Consider the following 23,091-nt stretch of genomic DNA (forward strand, 5'->3'; position numbering starts at 1 on the left):
GGTCCTGGGCTACTCCTGGGGCCAGGCCCTTCTGATCGATTTGGTTGTTCTCTGGGCTGTGTTTCATGCATATATTCAGCCAGAACTGAATGTAGGGCTCATCAAATGACTGAGGTCTCTGGCTAACCATTATGTCTTATGGCTCCCCTGCCCTGGGGTCCAGCTGTTGTGCTAAGTGGGGTGCACTCTCCATCCGAGGTGCCCACTGCAGATATTTCACCGGAAGTGAGACTGTCTTACTGGTTCCAGTCAATGGTGTGCTCAGCCAGCTCCAGGCAGCTCACGAGAACTGACTGTGGACATCTTTCCCAACTCTACATTCAGAAACATCATGTTGGTAGCTTGAAATTGGTCATGAAGGTAATATTCACCACAGAAATCAATAAACACTACAAATCATGGCTTGTTTCTTTTTTCCTGAAGAGCAATTATTATGCACTTATCAGCATACCACTGGCTATTGCCTTTAATTCCAACTTAGGTACCACATTTAAACCACTACTCACACAAGCACCAAACAAAAGGATTTTTAGTGTATTATCTGAATTAAATGCAAACTGAAAGCTTTATTTATTTATTTTTTCCCCACATATATATAACAGATATTGCAGCTAGTGAAAGATAGGGTAGTAACTGACACAAATCATGATCGTGCTTTTAGGTTTGAAATAAACTCAAAATATTCAACATTGGCTAAAAAAATCTGCAATGAGTATTTATTGGCAGGTTTTGAATTCTCACTTAGCATGCAAAAGAGCTATATGTGATAAGCCACATACTTTTACTGGGGAAAACATCCAACAAAGGTATTGGACACAGTACTCAGGAACACATGGGAAACATGATTTAAAACTTTAATGTGTTTTTTGTTTCTTATTCTTTTGACATAATTTGAACTGTGCTTCAATCCTCACATTAGTATGTCTTCTATAGACCTTTCTAGTGTCTTTTTCTTTGTTAAAACTGTACTGGTAGTAATAGTCAGGCACCCTTATCTTTATAAGAATCCTTTGATGTGAACTCTAAAATATTTTCTTTTAGCCAGGAAAAAAAAAAAATGGAATGGCGAGTTCGAAGAGTTCACTTGTTTGTACACAGAGCTGTGGATGGCTTGGAGCTCAGAGGCCAGAGGCAAGGCTTGGAGGCTGTGAGGTGTGGGTGAAGGTGTGGGGCTCAGTCATAATGGACCTTGCCCTCGGCCACCCCAGAGCTGGGTAAGTCTCCATTGGAGAGTGTCTGGAGGGTTGAATGAGGCCTGTCTTTCAAGGTACACCGGGTCTTCAGCATGTACTTTCGAAAGGCCTTTTGAATAACAGCAGCAGCACATCGTTCCTCTTCATTCCTTTTGGTGGTGGTGACTATGGGTTCATATAACTTCCTGAAAGGGTTGGTCTCCATAAACTTCTCTTCTATTGCTGCTTTCATGCTATCCAGGCCACTGGACTCACCAAGTACCCTCGTGGTGAAAGCGAAGAGAATATCCAAGCAATGGAGACGATCTCCACTCACCATTGGCAGGTCCATGACTAAAAATTGGTATTTATTTGGCTTTGCCACACGCAGAGGCTCAGGAAGGGCATCAGCAAAGTCAGAAAGGGCAGAATATTTGATAAATTGTGTTGCTTCTGGGTCAAACTTTTCCCAGACTTCGTAGAACATTTCAAAGTCATCTTCACCCAAAGGGTCCTCACTTTCTTCAGTGGCTACATTGAAGTTTTCTAAAATCACAGCAATATACATGTTGACCACAATGAGAGAGGAGATGATGATATAAGTGACGAAGTAGATTATGGCTATGGTAGAGAGGTGGCAGCTCTCTGTCTTGGGGTCACAGGACTTGTTTGATTTCAACATGGGGCTGAGGAGGGCATCCCAGCCTGCTGTTGTGGTTATCTGGAAGAGGCAGAGCATGCTGCTTGTAAAAGTTTGGAAGTTGAAGATGTCATCAATTCCAGACTCTTCCTTCACTTTTCGAAAAGAGTTCATACCAAAAATGGCATAAATAAACATAACCAGAAAGAGGAGAAGACCAATATTGAATAGAGAGGGCAGGGACATCATCAGAGCGAAAAGCAGAGTTCTGATTCTTCGTGCTGCTCGAACAAGTCTCAGGATTCGGCCAATACGAACCAAGCGAACCATTCTGAACAGTGTTGGAGGGAAAGGAATCTGGGCCTGGGTTTTCAAGGCAGAAACCACGGAACCTGAAGACAAGGAGGAAGGTCAATGAATTTCCAGCAGACAGATTGATTTTAGACATAGCCTGTCTCTCCTGCTTTCAATCTGAGTGAGACCAACTTTTTACCATTACTTTTCAGCTTATGTACAAAATTAAGAATTTTTTTTCCCATATCAGGGAAAAAATATATATGTGCCTTAAACTGGAGAGCAATTTTCAAGGTTCATACAATTTAGATAGGAATTTAGATGGGACAGGACATCTAAGAAGACCCTTCAAAGAAAATAAATAAAATGCAGTTTATTACTATTTTGTAAGTTACCTAATGGACTTGAAATACATTATCATCTATGTTGGGCATTTAAAATCACTCATGGGGTAGCAAATATAACAGTTTTCCATATTTATTATATACATAGAATGGAAAACATATAAACTATTGAAGGAGTCATTTAAATTAGAATGCGAAGAGAAATTTCTTCTACTGAAGGTTGGCTTGAGTGTGAGCTATCAGTGGAAGTTGTACACCCCTAACCCCAAGGTGTCTTAAACAAACAGGTTCTTACTTTAGAGGAATTTGAACACAGCCTGCTATAGGCAAGGACAGAGCTAGAGAAAGAAGGTAGTGTTGTGATGCTTGTCTTTGGGCTAAAACCGCCACAGATTTCTCATCTTTGTCAATACACTCATTCCAAGGACTTCTGGAAGTCCAAACTCAAAAAGCTACGGGAATAAATTGGAGACAGTTTCTCTGTTATTGTAAATATCCCAGAAGTGGCATCTCAAGCAGAAGTTTCTGCAGACTGCTGAATATTTGGCCTAAAACATCATCCTGTTTTCTCATTGCTTGCTCTGCAAGCAAGTGATACAAGGATTTAAAACAACACACATTTTGATCCAAATATTACAGAATGGCTTGAACATGCTTGCCTCATATACACAGGGCCTTGTTCTTCCTCTGAGGATCCTCTAAGGTCATTAGAGATGATGGACAGCCACTTTTTTTGAGATGTGGAATTTTTACCATTTCAGCAACAACTGGAGGAAGTCCTTCCTTTAAGGTCCACTTCCTCTGTGCATATTTCTTTGAGTAATCAAGCTCACAGTAATTTGTCTTTCCTGTGAGCTCAGTTCTTTCATGCAGCAAGTGATTTGGGGTTCAATTAATTTCTCTTTTTCTGATTCCTTAATGTGGTAGGTCTTAATTTTGTTGTTGTTCAGTCACTCAGTTGTGTCCAATACTTTGTGGCTCCTGCAGCATGCCAGGCTTCCCTGTCCTTCACCATCTCCCAGAGTTTGCTCAAACTCATGCCCATTGAGTTGGTGATGTCATCCAACCATCTCATCCTGTCACCCGCTCCTCCTCCTGCCTTCAATCTTTCCCAGCATTAGGGTCTTTTCCAGTGAGTCAGCTATTTGAATCAGGTGGCCAAAGTACTGGAGCTTCAGCTTCAGCATCAGTTCTTCCAATGAAAGTTCAGAGTTGATTTCCTTTAGGATTGACTGGTTTGATCCCCTGGCTGTCCAAGAGACTCTCTATAGTCTTCTCCAGCACCATAGTTCAAAAGCATCAATTCTTCAGCACTCGGCCCTCTTTATGGTCCAACTCTCATATGCATACATGACTACTGGAAAAACCATAACTTTGACTAGATGGAACTTTGTCCACAAAGTAATGTCTCTGCTTTTTAATATGCTGTCTAGTTTTGTCATAGCTTTTCTTCCAAGGAGCAAGCATCTTTTAATTTCATGGTAGCAGTCACTCTCTGCAGTGATTTGTGAGCCCAAGAAAATAGTCTGTCGTTGTCTTCATTTTCCCCCCATCTATTTGGCACGAAGTTATGGGACTAGATGCCATGATCTTCATTTTCTGAATGTTGAATTCTTAAGTCAACTTTTTCTCTTTCTTCTCTCACCTTCAAGAGGCTCTTTAGTTTCTGTTCACTTTCTGCCATTAAGGTGGTATCATTTGCATATCTGAAGTTATAGATATTTCTCAAGGCAATTTTGATTCCAGCTGTGCTTCACAGCCCAGCATTTCACATGGTGTACTCTGCATATAAGTTAAATAAGCAGGGTGACAATGTACAGCCTCGACGTATTCCTTTTGAAGCAGTCCATGTCTGGTTCTAACTGTTGCTTCTTGACCTGCATACAGGTTTCCCAGGAGGCAGGTGAGGTGGTCTGGTACTCCTATCTCTTGTAGAGTTGTCTACAATTTGTTATGATCCTCAGAGTCAAAGGTTTTAGTGTAGTCAGTGAAGCAGAAGTAGATATTTTTCCAGAATTAACCTGCTTTTTCTATGATTCAACAGATGTTGGCAATTTGATCTCTGATTCCTCTGACTTCTAAACCCCGTTTTACACCTAGAAGTTCTCAGTTCATGTACTGCTGGGGCCTAGCTTGAAGGATTTTAAGTATAACCTTGCTAACATGTAAAATGAGTGTAATTGTATGGTAGTTTGAATGTTCTTTGACATTGCCCTTCTTTGGGGTTGGAATGAAAATTGACCTTTTCCAGTCCTGGGGCCACAGTTGAGTTTTCCAAATTTGCTGACACATTGAGTGCAGCATTTTCATAGCATCATCTTTTAGGATTTGAAATAGCTCAGACAGAATTCCATCACCCCCATTAGCTTTGTTTGTAGTAATCAAACTTGCCATCTCCTGTTTGTAGTAATGCTTCCTAAGGCCTATTTGACTTCGGACTCCAGGATGTCTGGCGCTAGATGATGATCACACCATCATGGCTATCTGTGCCACGAAGATCTTTTTTGTATAGTTCTTCTGTGTATTCTTGCCACCTCTTCTTAATCTCTTCTGCTTCTGTTAGGTCCATACCATTTCTTTCCTTTATTGTGCCCATCTTTGCATGAAATGTTCCCTTGGTATCTCTAATTTTCTTAAAGAGGTCTCTAGTCTTTCCCATTCTGTTGTTTTCCTCCATTTTTTTGCATCGATCACTTAGGAAGGCTTTCTTATCTCTCCTTGGTATTCTTTGGAACTCTGAATTCAGATGGATATATCTTTCCATTTCTCCTTTGTCTTTCGCTTCTCTTCTCAACTATTTGTAAGGCCTCCTCAGACAACCATTTTGCCTTGTTGCGTTTCTTTCTCTTGGGGATGGTTTTGATCACTGCCTCCTGTACAATGTTACAAATCTCTGTCCGTAGTTCTTCAGGCACTCTGTCTGTCAGATCTAATCCCTTGAATCTATTTGTCACTTTCACTGTTTAATCATAAGGGATTTGATTTAGGTCATACCTGAATGGTCTAGTAGTTTTCCCTACTTACTTCAATTTAAGTCTGAATTTTACAATAAGGAGCTTATGATCTGAGCCACAGTTAGCTCCCTGTCTTGTTTTTGCTGATGATATAGAGCTTCTCCATCTTCAGCTACAAAGAATATAATCAACCTAATTTCAGTATTGACCATCTGGTGATGTCCATGTGTACAGTCGTCTCTTGTGTTGTTGGAAAAGGGTGTTGGCTATGACCAGAGCATTCTCTTGGAAAAACTCTGTTAGTCTTTTCCCTGCTTCATTTTGTACTCTGAGGTCAAACTTGCCTGTCACTCCAGGTATCTCTTGACTTCCTACTTTTGCATTCCAGTCCCCTGTGATGAAAAGGACATCTTTTTTGGTGTTAGTTCTAGAAGGTCTTGTAGGTCTTCATAGAAGCATTCAACTTTATACTCTTCAGCATAGTGGTTAGGGCACAGACTTGGATTACTGACATGTTGAACAGTTTGCCTTGGAAACGAATAGAGATTATTCTGTCATTTTTGAGAATGTACCCAAGTAATGCATTTCAGACACTTTTGTTGACTTTGAGGGCTACCCCATTTTGTCTAAGGGATTCTTGCCCACAGTTGCAGATATAATGGTCATCTGAATTAAATTTGCCCACTCTGGTCCATTTTAGTTCATTGATTCCTAAAATGTCAATGTTGACTCTTGCCATCTCCTGTTTGACCACTTCCAATTTACCTTGATTCATGGACCTAATGTTCCAGGTTCCTATGCAACATTGTTCTTTACAGCACCAGACTTTACTTTCACCACCAGACACATCCACAACTGGGCATCCTTTCCGCTCTGGCTAAGCCTCTTCATTCCTTCTGGAGCTATTTCTCCACTCCTCTCCAGTAGCATATTGGACACCTAGGGGTGGGGTGAGTGTTTAGTCTTTCAGTGTCATATCTTTCTGCCTTTTCATACTGTTCGTGGGGTTCTCAAGGTAAGAATGCTGAAGTGATTTGCCATTCCCTTCTCCAGTGGACCACGTTTTGTTAGAACTCACCATGACTCATTTGTCTTGGGTGGCCCTACACAGCATGGCTCATAGTTTCATTGAGTTATACAAGGCTGTGATCCATGTGATCATTTTGGTTAGTTTTCTGTGATTGTGGTTTTCATTCTGTCTGCCCTCTGAGGGATGAGGGTAAGAGTTTGTGCAAGCTTCCTGATAGGAGGGACTGGCTGCAGGGAAAACTGGGCCTTGCTTGGGAGGGCTGTACCTTGCTCAGTTAATCTTTAATCCAATTTTCTGCTGATGGGAGGGGCTGTGCCTGTAGTTTGACCTGAGGCAGCCCTGTCCTAGAGTCTTCAGTCTCCATGGTAGGCTATAGGCTGCATGGTAGGGGTAATGGCGACCTCCTTCAGTTACTGTGAGCTCTACGATGCCTGGCACTGCCTGGAAAAATTTCAGCAAATAGTGGAATAAATAAGCTGCTCTCTGAATATTGGAGGAAGAGCTCTTTAAGTGCTCAGATGGTTGCCCCAGACTCATCATTTTCTAACTTTATTGCTGCTGTCAATTTCACCAGGACTTGTGCTTGAAACTGACTAATAAAGATTAACAGTCTACTTAACCTTGGAAGGAAAGCTATGACCAATCTAGATAGCATATTATAAAGCAGAGACATTACTTTGCCAACAAAGGTCCGTCTAGTCAAGGCTATGGTTTTTCCAGTAGTCATGTACGGATGTGAGAGTTGGACTGTGAAGAAAACTGAGCGCCGAAGAATTGATGTTTTTGAACTGTGGTGTTCGAGAAGACTCTTGAGAGTCCCTTGGACTGCAAGGAGATCCAACCAGTCCATTCTAAAGGAGATCAGCCCTGGGTGTTCTTTGGAAGGAATGATGCTGAAGCTGAAACTCCAGTACTTTGACCACCTCATGCGAAGAGTTGACTCATTGGAAAAGGCTCTGATGCTGGGAGAGATTGGGGGCAGGAGGAAAAGGGGACGACAGAGGATGAGATGGCTGGATGGCATCACCAACTCGATGGATGTGAGTTTGAGTGAACTCCGGAAGTTCGTGATGGACAGGGAGGCCTGGTGCGCTGCGGTTCATGGGGTCGCAAAGAGTCGGACACAACTGAGCTACTGAACTGAACTGAACTAACCATAAGCATGTTGAAAGATTTATTACTAAACCTTATCTACAGAAGTTTCCATGGCTAAAAAGTAGAACAGACTATGAACTATACCATTTTCTTGGTCCCTGAAACATCTGGATTGCCGCTATCATGTTAAGAACCAAAATATTTTGATCCAGCATATCTGTTTATTGCATCCTTTCTGAGATAAAACAGAAGCTTCCACTTGTGAAATCTGTTTTCACTGCCTTCATGCTCTTTGAACAATGAGAAGAACCCGTAGGCAGTTTTACACAATTATAGTTAAATTATCAGTTTAATTAAAGCAGACTTCAAAAACCCAGAGTAAAATCTTATAGCTTAGTCATGAAGAATTTACCTTCGAAGTTAATGTATGTGCATGTGTGTGTATATGTTTCATGAAAAGGTGTATGGCAATAACCCTCTTTTTCTCCCTATTCTTCTTCTATAAACATTAAGGTTAATTTCTGTCCGCAGTTAAGAAAAATATAGCGATTATAGAGTGAAGCTAGTTGGTGAGTGAAACCCAAGCAGTTGACACACTATGTCCTTTCCACTATAGTTTAAGTTAACATGAGATACAGAATAAAGAAAAAGCACTATTTGTCCTTATGACATGCTCTTGCAAGCCCATCCAGGTTGAGCCATGGAGGCCCTCTATAAGGAGGAGGTACAGGAAGGCCCAGCAATGTCACTGGGGCATAGTAATTGTGATCTCACATCCAGAAGGATTTTGAACTAGGGAAAAACATGGAAACTAAATGCCAAATCCTTAAAACAAGAAATGCTCTTTAGGCGTTATACTTGTAGAAGAAAATGGAACTTTGACTCAATTCCCTGGATAAAGCAGGTAGCCCCACAAAAACTTCTAAGTCATCTTAATTTCATCTATCCCCATTGAATAAATGATCCACATAATTACTTAACTCTATTTCAATTGTGTAGATAATCAAGGGAATGGAAATTACTCTGTATTTTCTAGCAACTCCCCAAAGAGAATGGCATTCATTCATCTATTTTTTTTTTTTTTCAAAAACCGCATTAAATTTAATTTTATGCTCTGTGGCTACTCTGGAGAAAATTTCAAATGATAAGACTTACAAGTTTACTTCTTGCTCTCAGACTAAAGCCCCTCTGGTTGCCAGTTTTACTTACTAACGATAGAAAGGAGCACGATCACACAATCAAATAAATTCCAGCCATTGGCGAAGTAGTATTGCCTCAAAGCAAAGATTTTGATGAAACACTCAATTGCAAAGATGACCACAAAGGCCATGTTGAGACACTCAAGTAAATGTTTCATGGTTTCCGACTGGTTATGTGTTTCAGCCATCATGCTCAGCATGTTGAGGAGAATGAGGATGATGATAATGATGTCAAAGACCTGGTGTGTGACGAGGTCAAACACAAAGCCTTGGCATTTGTTCTGAGGAAAAAGAAAAAGGAATCATAAATCACTTGGAGTTGTAGGAATGAAGTCACATACATTAAAAGGCACATACAAAAGCATTTGTCCTCTCTTACAATTAGTTTCTTGGAAAATGCACACTTTTAAAGGGCAAGAAATTCTTCTAATAGATATTTTTCATTTAATTTCATTAAATTTAATTAGAAACTGGTTTTAAAGTGCAGGCATATAGCTTTAATTCCATTTTGAAACTAAATAAATACGTACATTTTTAGTAACAACATAACTTTGATGTGGTGGATGATTTGTTTTTGTTGAAATAAAACAGCTCATGTTGGGTTTAATCATTAAAAAAATGAACTTTGGTCTGTATATTTCACCTACGTCTGTATTTTGACGTTAATAATATTAATGCAGAGGATACTTGCTCACATACTTTTGCTGGACAAGACAGAATTGACATCTCCAAGGCTCCACTTGTCAGTTTAGAATAATCAGACCTTACACTTAACCAAAACTCTGTATTCAAGCAATTCTTGAAAGCCAATTTTCTAATTCTTGCTCACTAGACAATAAGGCTAGATAAATGGGATTCTGATCCAATGATTACTACAATTGGAAACAGAAAAACTGATTATTTCACATGAGTACTGGTGGTGAACTTGCATATTGTTTCGTGCATGGATGACCTGCTCCCAGGTGAAGGTGTGCCGATTGCTCTAGAACAGGTTCTAACCAAGTTTGCATGCCTTGTCTGCCACGTGCAGTGCAATGACTCAACTATCCACTATTTCCTTTCATCTAATCTCTATAAGGCACGGCTTTGTTGTTTGCTTAAGTGGAAACTGTTCTTTAGCACAAACTCAGACACTGATATCGTATGGCATTCTTGACTATACATTGGTTGTTTATGTATAATATATATATACGTACCATATGTATATATTAGATTATTTCATATTATATATCATCTAATCAAAGTAGGCACATAGTGTTCTATTTAGAAAGTGCACAGACCCCTAAGAATTCATCTTTATAGCCCCAGGCATCTGTTAGGGTAATCCGGGCAAAAGATGATGTTTTGTGGTGGTAACAGTAGAGAAAGACATGAGTTTTTAGGTTTAAGAACTCATATGGAAGAAGAAGCAGGAGTCCAAGAGTGTTCTAATGGAGTAGGTTATGGGAAGGTTAAGGCTGAGGTTATAATTTCTGCTTGGTGGTGCATTCAATCAACTGGAGAACAGCAGATGAGGAGTTTGGGGGGTGGAGATGATGGATGTGTCCTGGGCACACTGGAATTTGAGGTGCCCAGTGGGACATCCAAGGGACATGGGCAGGTAGAGGTACAGGTCTGGAGCTCAGGCAGAGAGCTGAAAAGCAAATGTGGAGTTCTGTGGCACCAGTACTGATATGAGCTAACATCAAGAGAGTGAGTGCTGCCACTATGGGAGAGCAAGGGCAATGAGAAGGAAAAGGGTTGGAACAGCAGTAGAAGGCTATTACATGCAAGTTGATGTCTTCCAAACTTTGCTCCAGGAGCTCTAAACCTTTTATCAAGGAGTCTGGAGAAGAAACTTGAAAGTCAAATGCATTTCCTATGTGAGAATGCATCGTGGAAGTCAGAAAGGACCTCGAGAAAAGATACTTTTAAGGATGCTCTCCAAGAAAGCAGAATAAGGGCTGAGAATAAATGTAAGGGCATGGTAAGCACTGGCCTTACAGTTCAACTCTAATATTGAGAAAATAGAGAAAATTAAAAAATATAAGCTACCAAATGTGGTAGAGGATCAAAAAAAGTCTATGTTATTTTAAGATACATTCTATGTATTTTAATGTATTCTACATACATTCTATGTCATTTTACAGTGACTTCTATACCTCAGGATAATTTTTAAAGCCTGTAATGAAGCTACCTTGTGAGAATGCTTTAGGTAGAAATGATTCCAGATCCCTTGGTTCTTCTGCTGGAAAGAATATCCATCACTTCTCAGGTTAAAACAGCTGTACTTCCCTCTCTATGCAGTTGCTACTCCAAAGGTCAAAAGATAATATGTAGATTTTAGAAATTAAAAAAAAAATCTACGGGGAGTTAAGGGCTAGCGTGTCTAGACTATAACACGCTCAGGCGTGTCTGACTCTTTGTGATCCTGTGGACTGGGGCCTACCAGGCTCCTCTGGCCATAGGATTTCACAGGCAAGAATATTGGAGTGGAGTACCATTTCCTTCTCCAAGGTATCTTCTTGACCCAGGGACTGGACTCATGTCTCTTGCATCTCCTTCATTGGCAGGCGAAGTTTTTACCATTTGTACCGCCATGGAAGCCCAGTTACGGGCTAACAGCTGATTCAAAGTCTAAGCTCAAATTCGGACACCAGGGGATAGGGTTTTGGGTTTACCTCATGCAACACTGCTCTCTGGAATATAGAGTTTAAGATAAATGCTTGGAATTAACTGAGTTGCCTTTGGTTGTTGGAATCACCCATTGTGAAGCTATGTTTGGAGAGCCATGCAGGAATGTCTCTGGGGTCATACCTACTCCCTGATGAGACATGCAACAAACAAGCTATAACAGATAGTTAGGAATGGAGGCAGCAGCAGCCCTGTGGGAAAGCAATTCATGCCCACTTCAAGTTCATCTCTTGCCTTCTAACATGTCCAGTGCAGTATGCGTGTTGTGTGCTCAGTCACGTCCAACTCTTTGCAACCCCATGGACTGTAGCCTGCCAGGCTCCTCTGTCCATGGGATTTTCCCAGCCAGGCAAGAATACTGCAACAGGTTGTCATTTCCTCCTCCAGGGGATCTTTCCAATCCAGGAATAGAAACTGTCTCCTGTGTCTCTGCCTGCATTGGCAGGTGGATCCTCTTACCGCCGAGCCACCTGGGAAGCCCAGTGCAGTGGAGAGGCCTAGAAGCTGCATTACGTGTCACTGCAGCTTCTGTTCAGCTGTGTGCTGCACTGCCAGCTTCACATCCTTCACGAAGCAAGCTAGTAAATGTGTGTCTCATGAGTCTTTTAGTTAACTCCAAATCTGGGACCAACTGGTACTGAATCAATGGTTGCATATCATGCACATATAAATAAAACTTCTCTTTGCCTTTCTTGTTGGCTCAAGTTTAAATAAGAACTTCAAAGTGCTTGCTGTTGTTCAGTCACTAACTCATGTCTGACTCTTTGTGACCCCATGAACTGTAGCATGCCAGGCTCTTTCTGTCCTTCACTGTCTCCTGGAGTTCGTGCAAATTCAGGTCCATTGACTCATTGATGCCATCCAACCATCTTGCTCTCTGCCATCCCTTTATCCTTTTGCTTTCAATATTTCCCAGGATCAGGGTCATTTCCAATGAGTCAGCTCTTTGCATCAGGTGGTCAAAATATTGGAGTTTCAATTTCATCATCAGTCCTTCCAATGAGTATTCAGGGTTGATTTCCTTTAGGATTGACTGGTTTGATCTCCTTGCAGTCAAAGGGACTCTCAAGAGTCTTCTCTAGCAACACACTTTGAAAGCACCAATTCTTTGGCACTCAATCTTCTTTATGGTCTAACTCTCACATCCGTGTATGACTACTGGGAAAACCATAGCTTTGACTATAGAGACCTTGTTGGCAAAGTGATGTCTCTGCTTTTTAATACCCTGTCTAGGTTTGTCATAGCTTTTCTTCCAAGGAGCAAGAGTCTTTTAATTTCATGGTTGCAGTCTCTGTCCATGGTGATTTGAGAGCCCAAGAAAATAAAATCTGTCACTGCTTCCACTTATTCCCCTTCTATTTTCCAAGAAATGATGGGACTGGATGTCATGATTTTTTCAATGTTGAGTTTCAAGTCAGCTTTTTCACTCTCCTCTTGCACCTTCATCAAGAGGCTCTTTAGTTTATCTTCACTTTCTGCCATTAGAGTGGTATCATCTGCATATCTGAGGTTGTTCATATTTCTCCCAGCAATCCTGATTCCAGTTTGTGATTCATCCAGCCTGACATTTTGCATGATGTGCTCTGTGCTGTGGGCTTCCCTGATACCTTAGTTGGTAAAGAATCTGCCGAGAATGCAGGATATCCTTGTTCAATTCCTGGGACGGGAAGATCTGCTGGAGAAGGGATAGGCTACCGCCTCCAGTATTCCTGGGCTTCCCTTGTGGCTCAGCTGGTGAAGAATCCACCTGTATTGCAGGAGACCGGGGTTCGATCCCTGGGTTGGGAAGATCCCCTGGAGAAGGGAAAGGTTACCCACTCCAGTATTCTGGCCTGGAGAATTCCATGGACTGTATAGTCCATGGGGTCGCAAAGAGTTGGACACACCTGAGCAACTTTCACTTTCACTCTGTGCTGTGCTTAGTCGCTCAGTCATGTCCAACTCTGTGGGCCCATGGACTGTAGCCTCCACATCAAAGTTAAAGAAGCGGGGTGACCATATACAGCCTTGTCATACTTCTTTCCCCATTTAGAACCAGTCAGTCATTCCACGTCCAGTTCTAACTGTTGCTTCTTTCTTGACCTGGTTTCTCAGGAGACAGGTAAGGTGGTCTGGTACTCCCATCTCTGTCAAAGGGTTTAGCATAGTCAGTGAAGCAGAAGTAGATGTCTTTCTGGAATTCCTTTGCTTTCTCCCTGGTCCAGCGAATGTTGGCAATTTGATCCCTGGTTCCTCTGCCTTTTCTAAATCCAGGTTGAATATCTGGAAGTTCTTGGTTCACAAACTGCTGAAGCGTAGCTTGAAGGATTCTGAGCATAACCTTGCTAGCATGTGAAATAAACACATCTGGAACATTCTTTGGGATTTCCATTCTTTGGGATTGGAATGAAAACTAACTTTTCCAGTCCTGTGGCCATGGATGAGTTTTCCAAATTTGCTGGCATATTGAGTGCAACACTTCAACAGCATCATCTTTTAGGATTTGAAATAGCTCAGCTGAAATTCTATCACCTCCACTAGCTTTGTTTGTAGTGATTCTTTCTAAGGCCCACATGACCTCACATTCTAGGAAGTCTGGCTCTAGGTGAGTGACCACACCATCATGGTTATCTGGGTCATTAAGACTTTTTTGTATAGTTCTTCTCTGTATTCTTGCCACTTTTTCTTAATCTCTTCTGCTTCTGTTAGGTCCTTACCGTTTCTGTCCTTGTGAAGTCACTTCAAAGTGAAATTAGTACTAGAAAATGAGTATGGTACTTGAGAGCTAGATTTGACTTAGGTAAATTGAAGTTCCACATACTGTTGTCAGATGAAAACTCTACAAATATAATTTTATCATTAAACTTTTTGTACAAATTTTTCATTGTATAAATTCTAAACAGTTGTCCTGACATTTATAGACATTTTTAGTGCAACACAAATGTTTAAAACTAGGGGGATAGATTTTGTGCCCTAAAACATACTTCTTTATTCAACAAATCATTGAAAACATACTTAATGCCAGGCTCTATTCTGATTGCTGGGAATAGCAGGAAATTAAACATATCTTTGATAATTTAGGGCTTCCCTCATAGCTCAATTGGGAAAGAATCCACCTGCAATGCAAGAGACCCCAGTTCGAGTCCTAGGTCAGGAAGGCCCGGCTGGAGAAGGGATAGGCTACCCATTCCAGTATTCTTGGGCTTCCCTTGTGGCTCAGCTGGTAAAGAATCTGCCTGCAATGTGGGAGACCTGGGTTCGATCCCTGGATTGGGAAGATCCCCTGGAGAAGGGAAAGGTTACCCACTCCAGTATTCTGGCCTGGAGAAGTCCATGGGATCACAAAGAGTGGGACATAACTAAGCAACTTTCACTTTCACTTTGATAATTTGGGACCTCATGTTTGAATGAAAATCTCCAAGTCCTCTACATGCATCAGATATCAAGCCCCTCTTCCATACTGTTTTCTCAGACTTTTCGGTGCCCCTGACCCTCCTTGTCTTGAAAGCCTCCAAACTCACTTCTCAGAACTACCAACTGTGCCTGTTGTATGACTTTATAATCTAATGTTCTCAAATTCCAGCTCCTCAATGGACTGTAAGCACAGAGCAGTCCTGTAAGTACCTCGTAAGGCAGAATTCCACAAGCTATGGCCCATAGGCCAAATCTGGTCCATCACCTATTTTAGTATAGCCCATGAGCTCAGAATAGGTTTTACTCAGAATGAGTTTTGGGGGAAAAAACTCAAAAAGAATAAAATTTTGACACATGAAAATTACATGAAATCCAAATTTTGGTGTTTATAAATCAAGTCATATTGGAGCACAGCCAAGAACATTTGTTCTCTATCTATAATGATTGCTTTTGTGTTACAACATCAAAGTTGAGTAGTAACAGCAGAAACCACATGGCCTGTAAAGCTTAAAATATTTACTGTCTGGCCTTTTACAGAAAAAATGTGTCCGCTCTTAAGATGGAAAGTTTATCATAAATACTTGTGAAGTGGAAGTGAAGTATGCATGACCTCAATTTCACACCAGAGAAAGGTGGTAAAATATATTATAAATACATTTTAAATTGGCCAAGATTACATTCAAACAAGCTGCTAAATTCACATCACTGTAATGAGTATATACTGAGCAGCTCTCGAGCATGCATGCATGCTAAGTTGCTTCAGTAATGTCTGACTCTTTGCGACCCTATGGACTGTAGCCTGCCAGGCTCCTCTGGCCATGGGAGTCTCCAGGCAGGAATACTGGAGTTAGTTGCCATGCCCTCCTCCAGGGGATCTTCCTGACCCCAGGATCAAACCCGCATCTCTTACATTTCCTGCATTGCCAGGCGGGTTCTTTACCACTAATGCCACCTGGGAAGCCCAAGCAGCTCTCAGATGCTCACAACAAAGTAAATTTAAGTTGTTGCCCAGGCATTTACTATTGAATCTGAATGTCTGATTTTCCTAAGAACTTGAGTCATACACCAGTGTACCTAGGTTCATATTGAGTTCTTAGATCAAGTCTATAAATTTAAAAATTAAAGGAGAATGGCACTACAGATATCTGAGTTCCTCATAACCACTTAATGCACCCATGTATTTAGATCAATCAAGTGCTCTCACCTGAGGCCTTGGAATGGGCCTTTGAGGTTTTTTGGATCCTAATTTTTTCATTGCATTATAGTATTTCTTCTGTTCTTCTGTCAGAAAGACGTCTTGGCCACCTAAGTATGTGGAGAAGATGAGAGCTAATTATCATTAACAGATTTTTGGAAATGAATTCTGAATTTTCAGAAATAGTTTTAAAGTTATATTGCATTTCTATCAATAATTCTTAAAATTCCAATTTGAAGCAGAATGAGACTATAAGGAAGGGCCTAAAGGAAACAGGTTTAAATTAAGGAATAAGGGAGAAATGTTACTTTTATCAGTTTTATTTCTCTTTTTATAATATAAATAAGACTACAAATTCTTTGCAAACATCCACAGAAGCTTTACAAAAACTGAACATACTTCAAGTTGTGTAAATCAAACTACAGTGAAACAAACATAGAAATTAGTAATAAAAATCTAAATGAAAAGTCCTAAAAAGTGACAATTAAAATTCTCCTAAATATATGAATGCATATATCACTAATAAAATTTCCAAAAACATCTGTCTAGAGCTAGTCTTACAAAAAAAAAAAAAAAATAGAGAACTTTAAGTGTCTTCACCACTGAGTAATAAAGAACAGAAAAATGAAGTAGGATTTTCATGAAATTGGGTGGGAGAAGTGGTAAAACATCTAGAAATGCTGGATAAAATAGAACAGAATTACTTTTAAAAGACATAGCTGAATTTGCCCAAAAAGTAAGGAAAATTTCCATCATCTGAAAATCAAGAGAGAGAAAAAAGAGAAGTAAATTAGTCCTGAAGTAATGGCTGGCCTAAGGGCATTTGCTAATTTCTGCAAAAATGAGAATATTAGGATTTAATAACTACAAGGGGGTCATGGGGAAAAGACAGTGGGGTTAGTTCAAGAACCCTGTGTGTTGGTAATGGAATTCTCCAAGTGCTGCCATTAAAGAGTGAAGAAGAAAACCAAACGTATCTGTTGGGGAGAGAAGACAACCAGGACATTGTCTTAATCTATACTTTTCACTGATAACTTGTGAATTCAAGCCTGCCTTGATGAGGGTGTGGGGTTTAAATTTACACCACAGTATGGACCAAAAAATACAGTCCTAGAACAGTCTTTCCAACAAATGGCGCCAGGAAAACTGGATATCAACATATAAAAGAATGAAGCTGAATCATTACCTAACACCATACACAAAAATTAACTCAAAATGGATCAAAGACATAAATGTAATATCTAGAACAATAAAACTCTCAGAATAAAACACAGAATAGAAGCTTCAAAGCATTAGATTTGGTAATGATTTCTTGGATATGACACAAAAGGCAAAATAAAAAACAGACCAATTGGACTTCATAATTTTAAATTTTGGGGCATCAGAGACACTCTCAATGAAGTAAAAAGGCAACGCACAATGTGGGGAAATATTTGAAAATCATATATCTGACAAGAGATTAATACTATAGAGAGGACTCTGAAAATATAAAAATAAAAAAGACAAACAACCTGATTTTGAAAAGAGCAAAAGGTTTGAATAGATATTTCCCTAAAGAAGATATACAAATGGCCAATAAGCACATGAGAAAATGTTCAGTGTCACTAATCATTAGGGAAATGCAAATCAAAATCAAAATGAGATACCACCTCACATCCATTAGAATGGCTACTATCAATAACAAGTGTCCGTGAGGATGTAGAGAAATTAGAAACTTTGTATACTGTACATATCACCACATGATACAGCAATGCCACTTCTATATAGACCCAAAAGAATCGAAGCAGGGTCTCAAAGAGATATTTGCACACCCATGTTCACAGGACCTTTATTCACAATAACTAAAACATGGAAGAAACCCAACTGTCCATCAATACATGGAGCAAAACATGATATATACATAGTCATAAACAAGAAGGAAATGGCAACCCACTCCAGTGTTCTTGCCTGGAGAATCCCAGGGACGGCAGAGCCTGGTGGTCTGCTGTCTCTGGGGTCGCACAGAGTCGGACACGACTGAAGCGACTTAGCAGCAGCAGCAGCAAACAAGAAGGAAATCCTGCAATATGCAACAACATGCATGAACCTTAAGGACATTATGCTAAATGAAGTAAGCTACTCACAGAAAGACAAGCACTGTATGATTCCACTTACATGAGATGCTTAGAATAGTCAAAATCATGAAGACAGAAAGTGGAATGGGAGCTGCCAGGGGCTGGTGGGAAGTACAGGGAGTTATTGCTTAACGGGTGTACAGTTTCAGTTTACAAGATGAAGAGTTATACAGATGGATGATGATGATGGTTGCACAACATTATGAATATATTTAACACCACTGAGCTGTACATTAAAAATGATAAGATTATCATCTTATCAGATGATAAATCTGATGTTATGACCATTTTGCCACAGTAAAAATAAATAAATAAATAAATCAACAACCCAGCCCTAGAAGTTAACTAGGTTTTTTCACAATGCCTGGCAGATATTAACTATCTTCAGTAATCATATGCATCATGCTAGTATTAATACTGTTATTATGAGACTGCCCTTTGTGTGTGGTGAGATAAATAAAATGAACAGCTATGGAAATTTTAAAGGCTATCATCTTCTGTACCCACAAGAACCAGCTTTCTCAGTGTGGAAAAGAGGAGATACAGATGTACTAGTTAAATGAAAACTTTGTAGTCCTAAATTTGAAGTAGCTCTGTCCATTGAAAAAGTCTCAAAATAATCATAATGAGCATTCTAGATTGCGGTCTTAGAACACCACTTCCAAGAACTCCCTAGAGAAATGGCTGATTCCAGATCTGGAGCAAAAAGTGTACAAACAATGCCTAGAACATACTGTCAATCCAGAGAGCAAGGAAGTCATCCAGTGCAAGGACCTGATTTGAATACTAATTTGAAAAGAAGCAAACTTTAATACAATCAATCAACTAATCAGTTAAAGAATGAATAAATATTTTGAGAATATAAGAGACTGGAGGAAATTTGAACATTGACTGGATTTTTGATGAATTTAAAGAACTCATATTAAACTTTTTAGATATGATCATGGAATTGTAGTTATGTTTAAAAAGAGATATGTTCTGAAAAATCGGTGGATGAAATAATATGATGTATGTGATGCTCTATTAAAAAATCCAGTGGAAGGATCCAATGGGGAAAGACACTGAAGGTATAAGGATGTTCTTAAATCAGTAAATATGCTGGGTGCTGGGTATTTTAGGCTCATTTTACTATATTCTTGTGAGTGTTTGAGATTTTCTATAATAAAAGTAAAACAAAATAGAACAAAAATGCTATGGACTGATCAAAACAGTGATTTCAAATGCAACTTAAATCTAAAATCGCAAGTCCTGACATTCAGATTGTAGGCATTGGTTGCAATCAAGCTGCATATTACAGAGGTGACTCCATATAGCACACTCTTGAGTAACAGCAGCCATATAGTTGCCTGGGACTGTGAATGACTCTCCCAGCAGACACTAAGAAAGCTCAGCAGTATCAGGACACATTTTAGATGGATTAAAAAAAGCTCAACAGAAAAATAAAGAAGGTCGCAAAACAACAAGGAAAAAACCAAAGGTGAATATTTAGCCACCTGATTTTAGGATTGAGAAATGCCTTCAGTATATAAATTCAAGAAAAGAGGGAAAAAGGACAAGATTGAAAGCTTGACTTCATACATCTGCTAAATGTCTATAAATTTAAAATGTCATTACAAAAATGTAAGAGGTAAGTCAAATTGAACATACTATATAAAACCATAAGAAAAAATGATAATATCAATTTTAAGAAGAGACAAAGAGTTTTCTGTTTTTAAACAGAAAACTCAAGGAAGAAATAGTTATGGCCATCAACCTGTGAAAAAGTGTTTAACTTCAGAAATGGTCAAATGAATGAATGTAAAACTGTGAGGTAACACTTTTACCCACCAAGCTAGAAAAAATAATTTAAAATTACAAAAGTCAGAATGATGAGAACAGAATAAACAGGCACTTCATGTCTTACAAAAGGAGGGTACCCAGCATAGTATTTCTGAAAGGTAATTTGACAATCTATCTTTAATGCCTTAAATTCTAGGAACTTATCCTGAGGAAATAATCAGAGATGTACAGAGAGACTTTCAAGAATGTTCATGATTATTTTAGAAGAGCAAGAAATTTGGAAATGACCTAAATGTCCTTAAAAGGGGGAGTAGGGGGAATGGTTGGAACAAATTATGGTCTATCCATAATATGGGATGTAATTCATCCATTAAAATTCTTATAATAAAGATGATCTCATGACATGAACTCATAACTAATGGAGAAGACAATTTAAAATATTATATAATCTCAACAGTGTAAAAGAAACATTTAGTATTATTTAGTAGTAACTGGAAAAGATGGTACCAAAATGATTAGGCTTAATCTAAAATAGTTATCATTTGGTGGTCACCTTATGGATGATTTAAATTTTCTTTTTCTCGTCATATTTTTTCCACATTTACTACAATGCTCCTATAGATTATTGAATCAGAAAAATAAATACGTGTTTGTCACAACACACGGGGGGAAAAAAACCTGTCTCTTCCCCACCATCTTCTTTCCACGTAAGTTCAGTAAATCTGCTGAGACTTGGGTATTGAGAGGCAGGATGCAAGTTTACGGAAAGAGGAGAGTTTATAGATTTTTCCTGCACTTACAATGGTTATATATCCTGATAAACCCATGTTAAGTTGAAAATATTGTATGTAACTTGAAATGCATTTAATACACTTAACCTGCTGAACATCACAGCTTAGCCTTGCCTACCTTAAACATGCTCAGAACACTTAGAAATTAGCTTTCACATGTGTGTGAAAGTTGCTCAGTCATGTTTGACTCTTTGTGACCCCAGGGACTATATAGTCCTTGGAATTCTCCAGGCCAGAATACTGGGGTGGGTAGCCTTTCCCTTCTCCAGGGGATCTTCCCAATCCAGGGATTGAACCCAGATCTCCCACATTGCAGGTGGATTCTTTACCAGCTGAGCCACAAGGGAAGCCCAAGAATACTGGAGGGGGTAGCCTATCCCTTCTCCAGGAGATCTTATTCGATTCCAACCCAGGAATCAAATTGGAGTCTCCTGCATTGCAAGCTATCAGGGAAGCCCAGAAATTAGATTACAGTTGGGCAAAATCATGTAACACAAACCCTATTTAAAAATAAATCTTGACTATCTCATTTAGTTTATCAAATACTGTACTGAAAGTGAAAAACAGAATGGTTGTATGGATACGGAATGTTGTAAATATATATCTACTGTTTATCCTCAGTGAGCGCACGCATGATTGGGAGCTGTGGCTGCTGCCACTCAGTGTCACAGGAAAGTATTGTACTATATATCTCTGCTGCTGCTACTGCTAAGTCGCTTCAGTCGTGTCCGACTCTGTGCGACCCCATAGACGGCAGCCCACCAGGCTCCACCGTCCCTGGGATTCTCCAGGCAAGAACACTGGAGTGGGTTGCCATTTCTTTCTCCAATGCATAAAAGTGAAAAGCGGAAGTGAAGTCGCTCAGTCGTGTCCGACTCTTAGCGACCCCATGGACTGCAGCCCACCAGGCTCCTCCGTCCATGGGATTTTCCAGGCAAGAGTACTGGAGTGGGGTGCCATTGCCTTCTCTGATATATCTCTAGTGCAGGAAAAGATCACAGTTCAAAACCTGTAGTAAAGTTTCTACTCAATGCGTATCATTTCTGCCTTATTGGAAAGCTGAAAAATCATGTAAATTGAACTATCCTAAGTCAGGGATTGTACTCTTTTTATCCTGAATAACAAGATACACTTGCAAGGTTACTACAATTTGACATAAATACTAATCCTGATATTTGTTTTTCTATTAGAGTTCAACAATGTCCTTTGTTTAAGAGGGTAGAGTGAAGAATAAAAACAATGATTAATAAAACCCAGCTGATGCAGTCCCTTTTCAGCCATATCCTCAAGACTCTTTTCTTAAGAGGCTCCCTCTTCATTCTCATGCAGATGATAAAGGCTACTTTGCACAACAATCTAGAACTGATTTATGCTCCATCCAAGCTCTTCGGAGAAATGAGGAGGTAAAAATACCAAATCAGGACAATCCCCATACTTATCTTTTTCTGCTGTTGGTTGAAGTTGTCAATAATAACACCAGTAAAGAGATTCAGAGTGAAGAATGAGCCAAAGATGATAAAAACTACGAAGTAAAGGTACATGCAAGAACGTGCCTCAAACTGTGGCTGTTGTCCTTCCTGTTAGGGGTTGTTTTAATGAAAGAAGAAAACAGTTACTGGAGAAAAATATGAGCCATCCTAATTGCTTGGTAGCAGCACATTAACCACTCAGCCTCCTCCAGTGAGCCGTGGCCCTGCAGGGAGCCCCCTTCCCGTCTTTCAGTTTCCCCCAGCGCAGCTTGAGTGGTACCATACAGTGGGGAGGGGGTGTGGCGGAGCATTTGGATTTTTCTTTGAAGCGATGGAGAATCACTGAAGGGCTGTGAGACAGGAGAGTAGCACGGTTGCGTGTGTCCTTTGAAAACGTCTCTAGGATGTCCATATAGACACATAACTGGAGGGAGCCAAACTGAAGATGGCCACCAGAGAAGGGACATGTCCATTTCACGCAAAGGAGCTTAACTACCAATCCTTGCTGAATATCTACATTGCTCCTACAGAGCCCGCTACACTATTGTATTTAGTCTGTGCTTGTGTTCTGTCACTCTTGAATTCCGAGTGCCTGGCATAGCTTGTGACATGAGGTTCTCCACACACATTGAATGAGTGTATGAATGAATGAATGATCATGCTCTAGAAGGGACAAAAATGGACTACAACCAAGCTGGCCTAGCTCGAGGTATGACCAAAAGCATCCAAGACCCCTTCTGTCCAAGTTCTTCACAAGGCTCTGGTTTTATTCGTTTTGGGGCTAGGGGTAGGAGCACCTCTCTTTTCTGTCCTCTAATCATATTCAAAGATAGAGATGAGTGTTGATAACTCTATCATCTGCTCAAAGGACTTACGATATTTGTTATTGAACACCCGCCATAGAAACCACTGTATTGGACATAAATATTTGAAACAATTATTTTTCTCT

The 23,091-nt window shown here is 39.9% G+C and overlaps 1 protein-coding gene across 1 annotated transcript in view; it reads right to left on the reverse strand.

The window, feature by feature from the left end:
- Positions 1–1,173: 1,173 nt before the first annotated feature.
- The window catches only part of SCN11A (sodium voltage-gated channel alpha subunit 11), an 81,319-nt gene continuing 59,401 nt past the window's right edge, over positions 1,174–23,091 (reverse strand). Inside the window, exons 23-26 of the mRNA XM_055557924.1 lie at positions 22,109–22,250; positions 15,999–16,099; positions 8,739–9,009; positions 1,174–2,204 (exon numbers count right to left, since the gene is read on the reverse strand). Of these exons, the coding sequence (XP_055413899.1) occupies positions 1,174–2,204; positions 8,739–9,009; positions 15,999–16,099; positions 22,109–22,250 (1,545 nt within the window). The remainder of the gene's footprint in view (positions 2,205–8,738; positions 9,010–15,998; positions 16,100–22,108; positions 22,251–23,091) is intronic.

This window comes from Bubalus kerabau, chromosome 20 (genome assembly GCF_029407905.1).
Source record: "Bubalus kerabau isolate K-KA32 ecotype Philippines breed swamp buffalo chromosome 20, PCC_UOA_SB_1v2, whole genome shotgun sequence".
Lineage (NCBI taxonomy): Eukaryota > Metazoa > Chordata > Mammalia > Artiodactyla > Bovidae > Bubalus > Bubalus kerabau.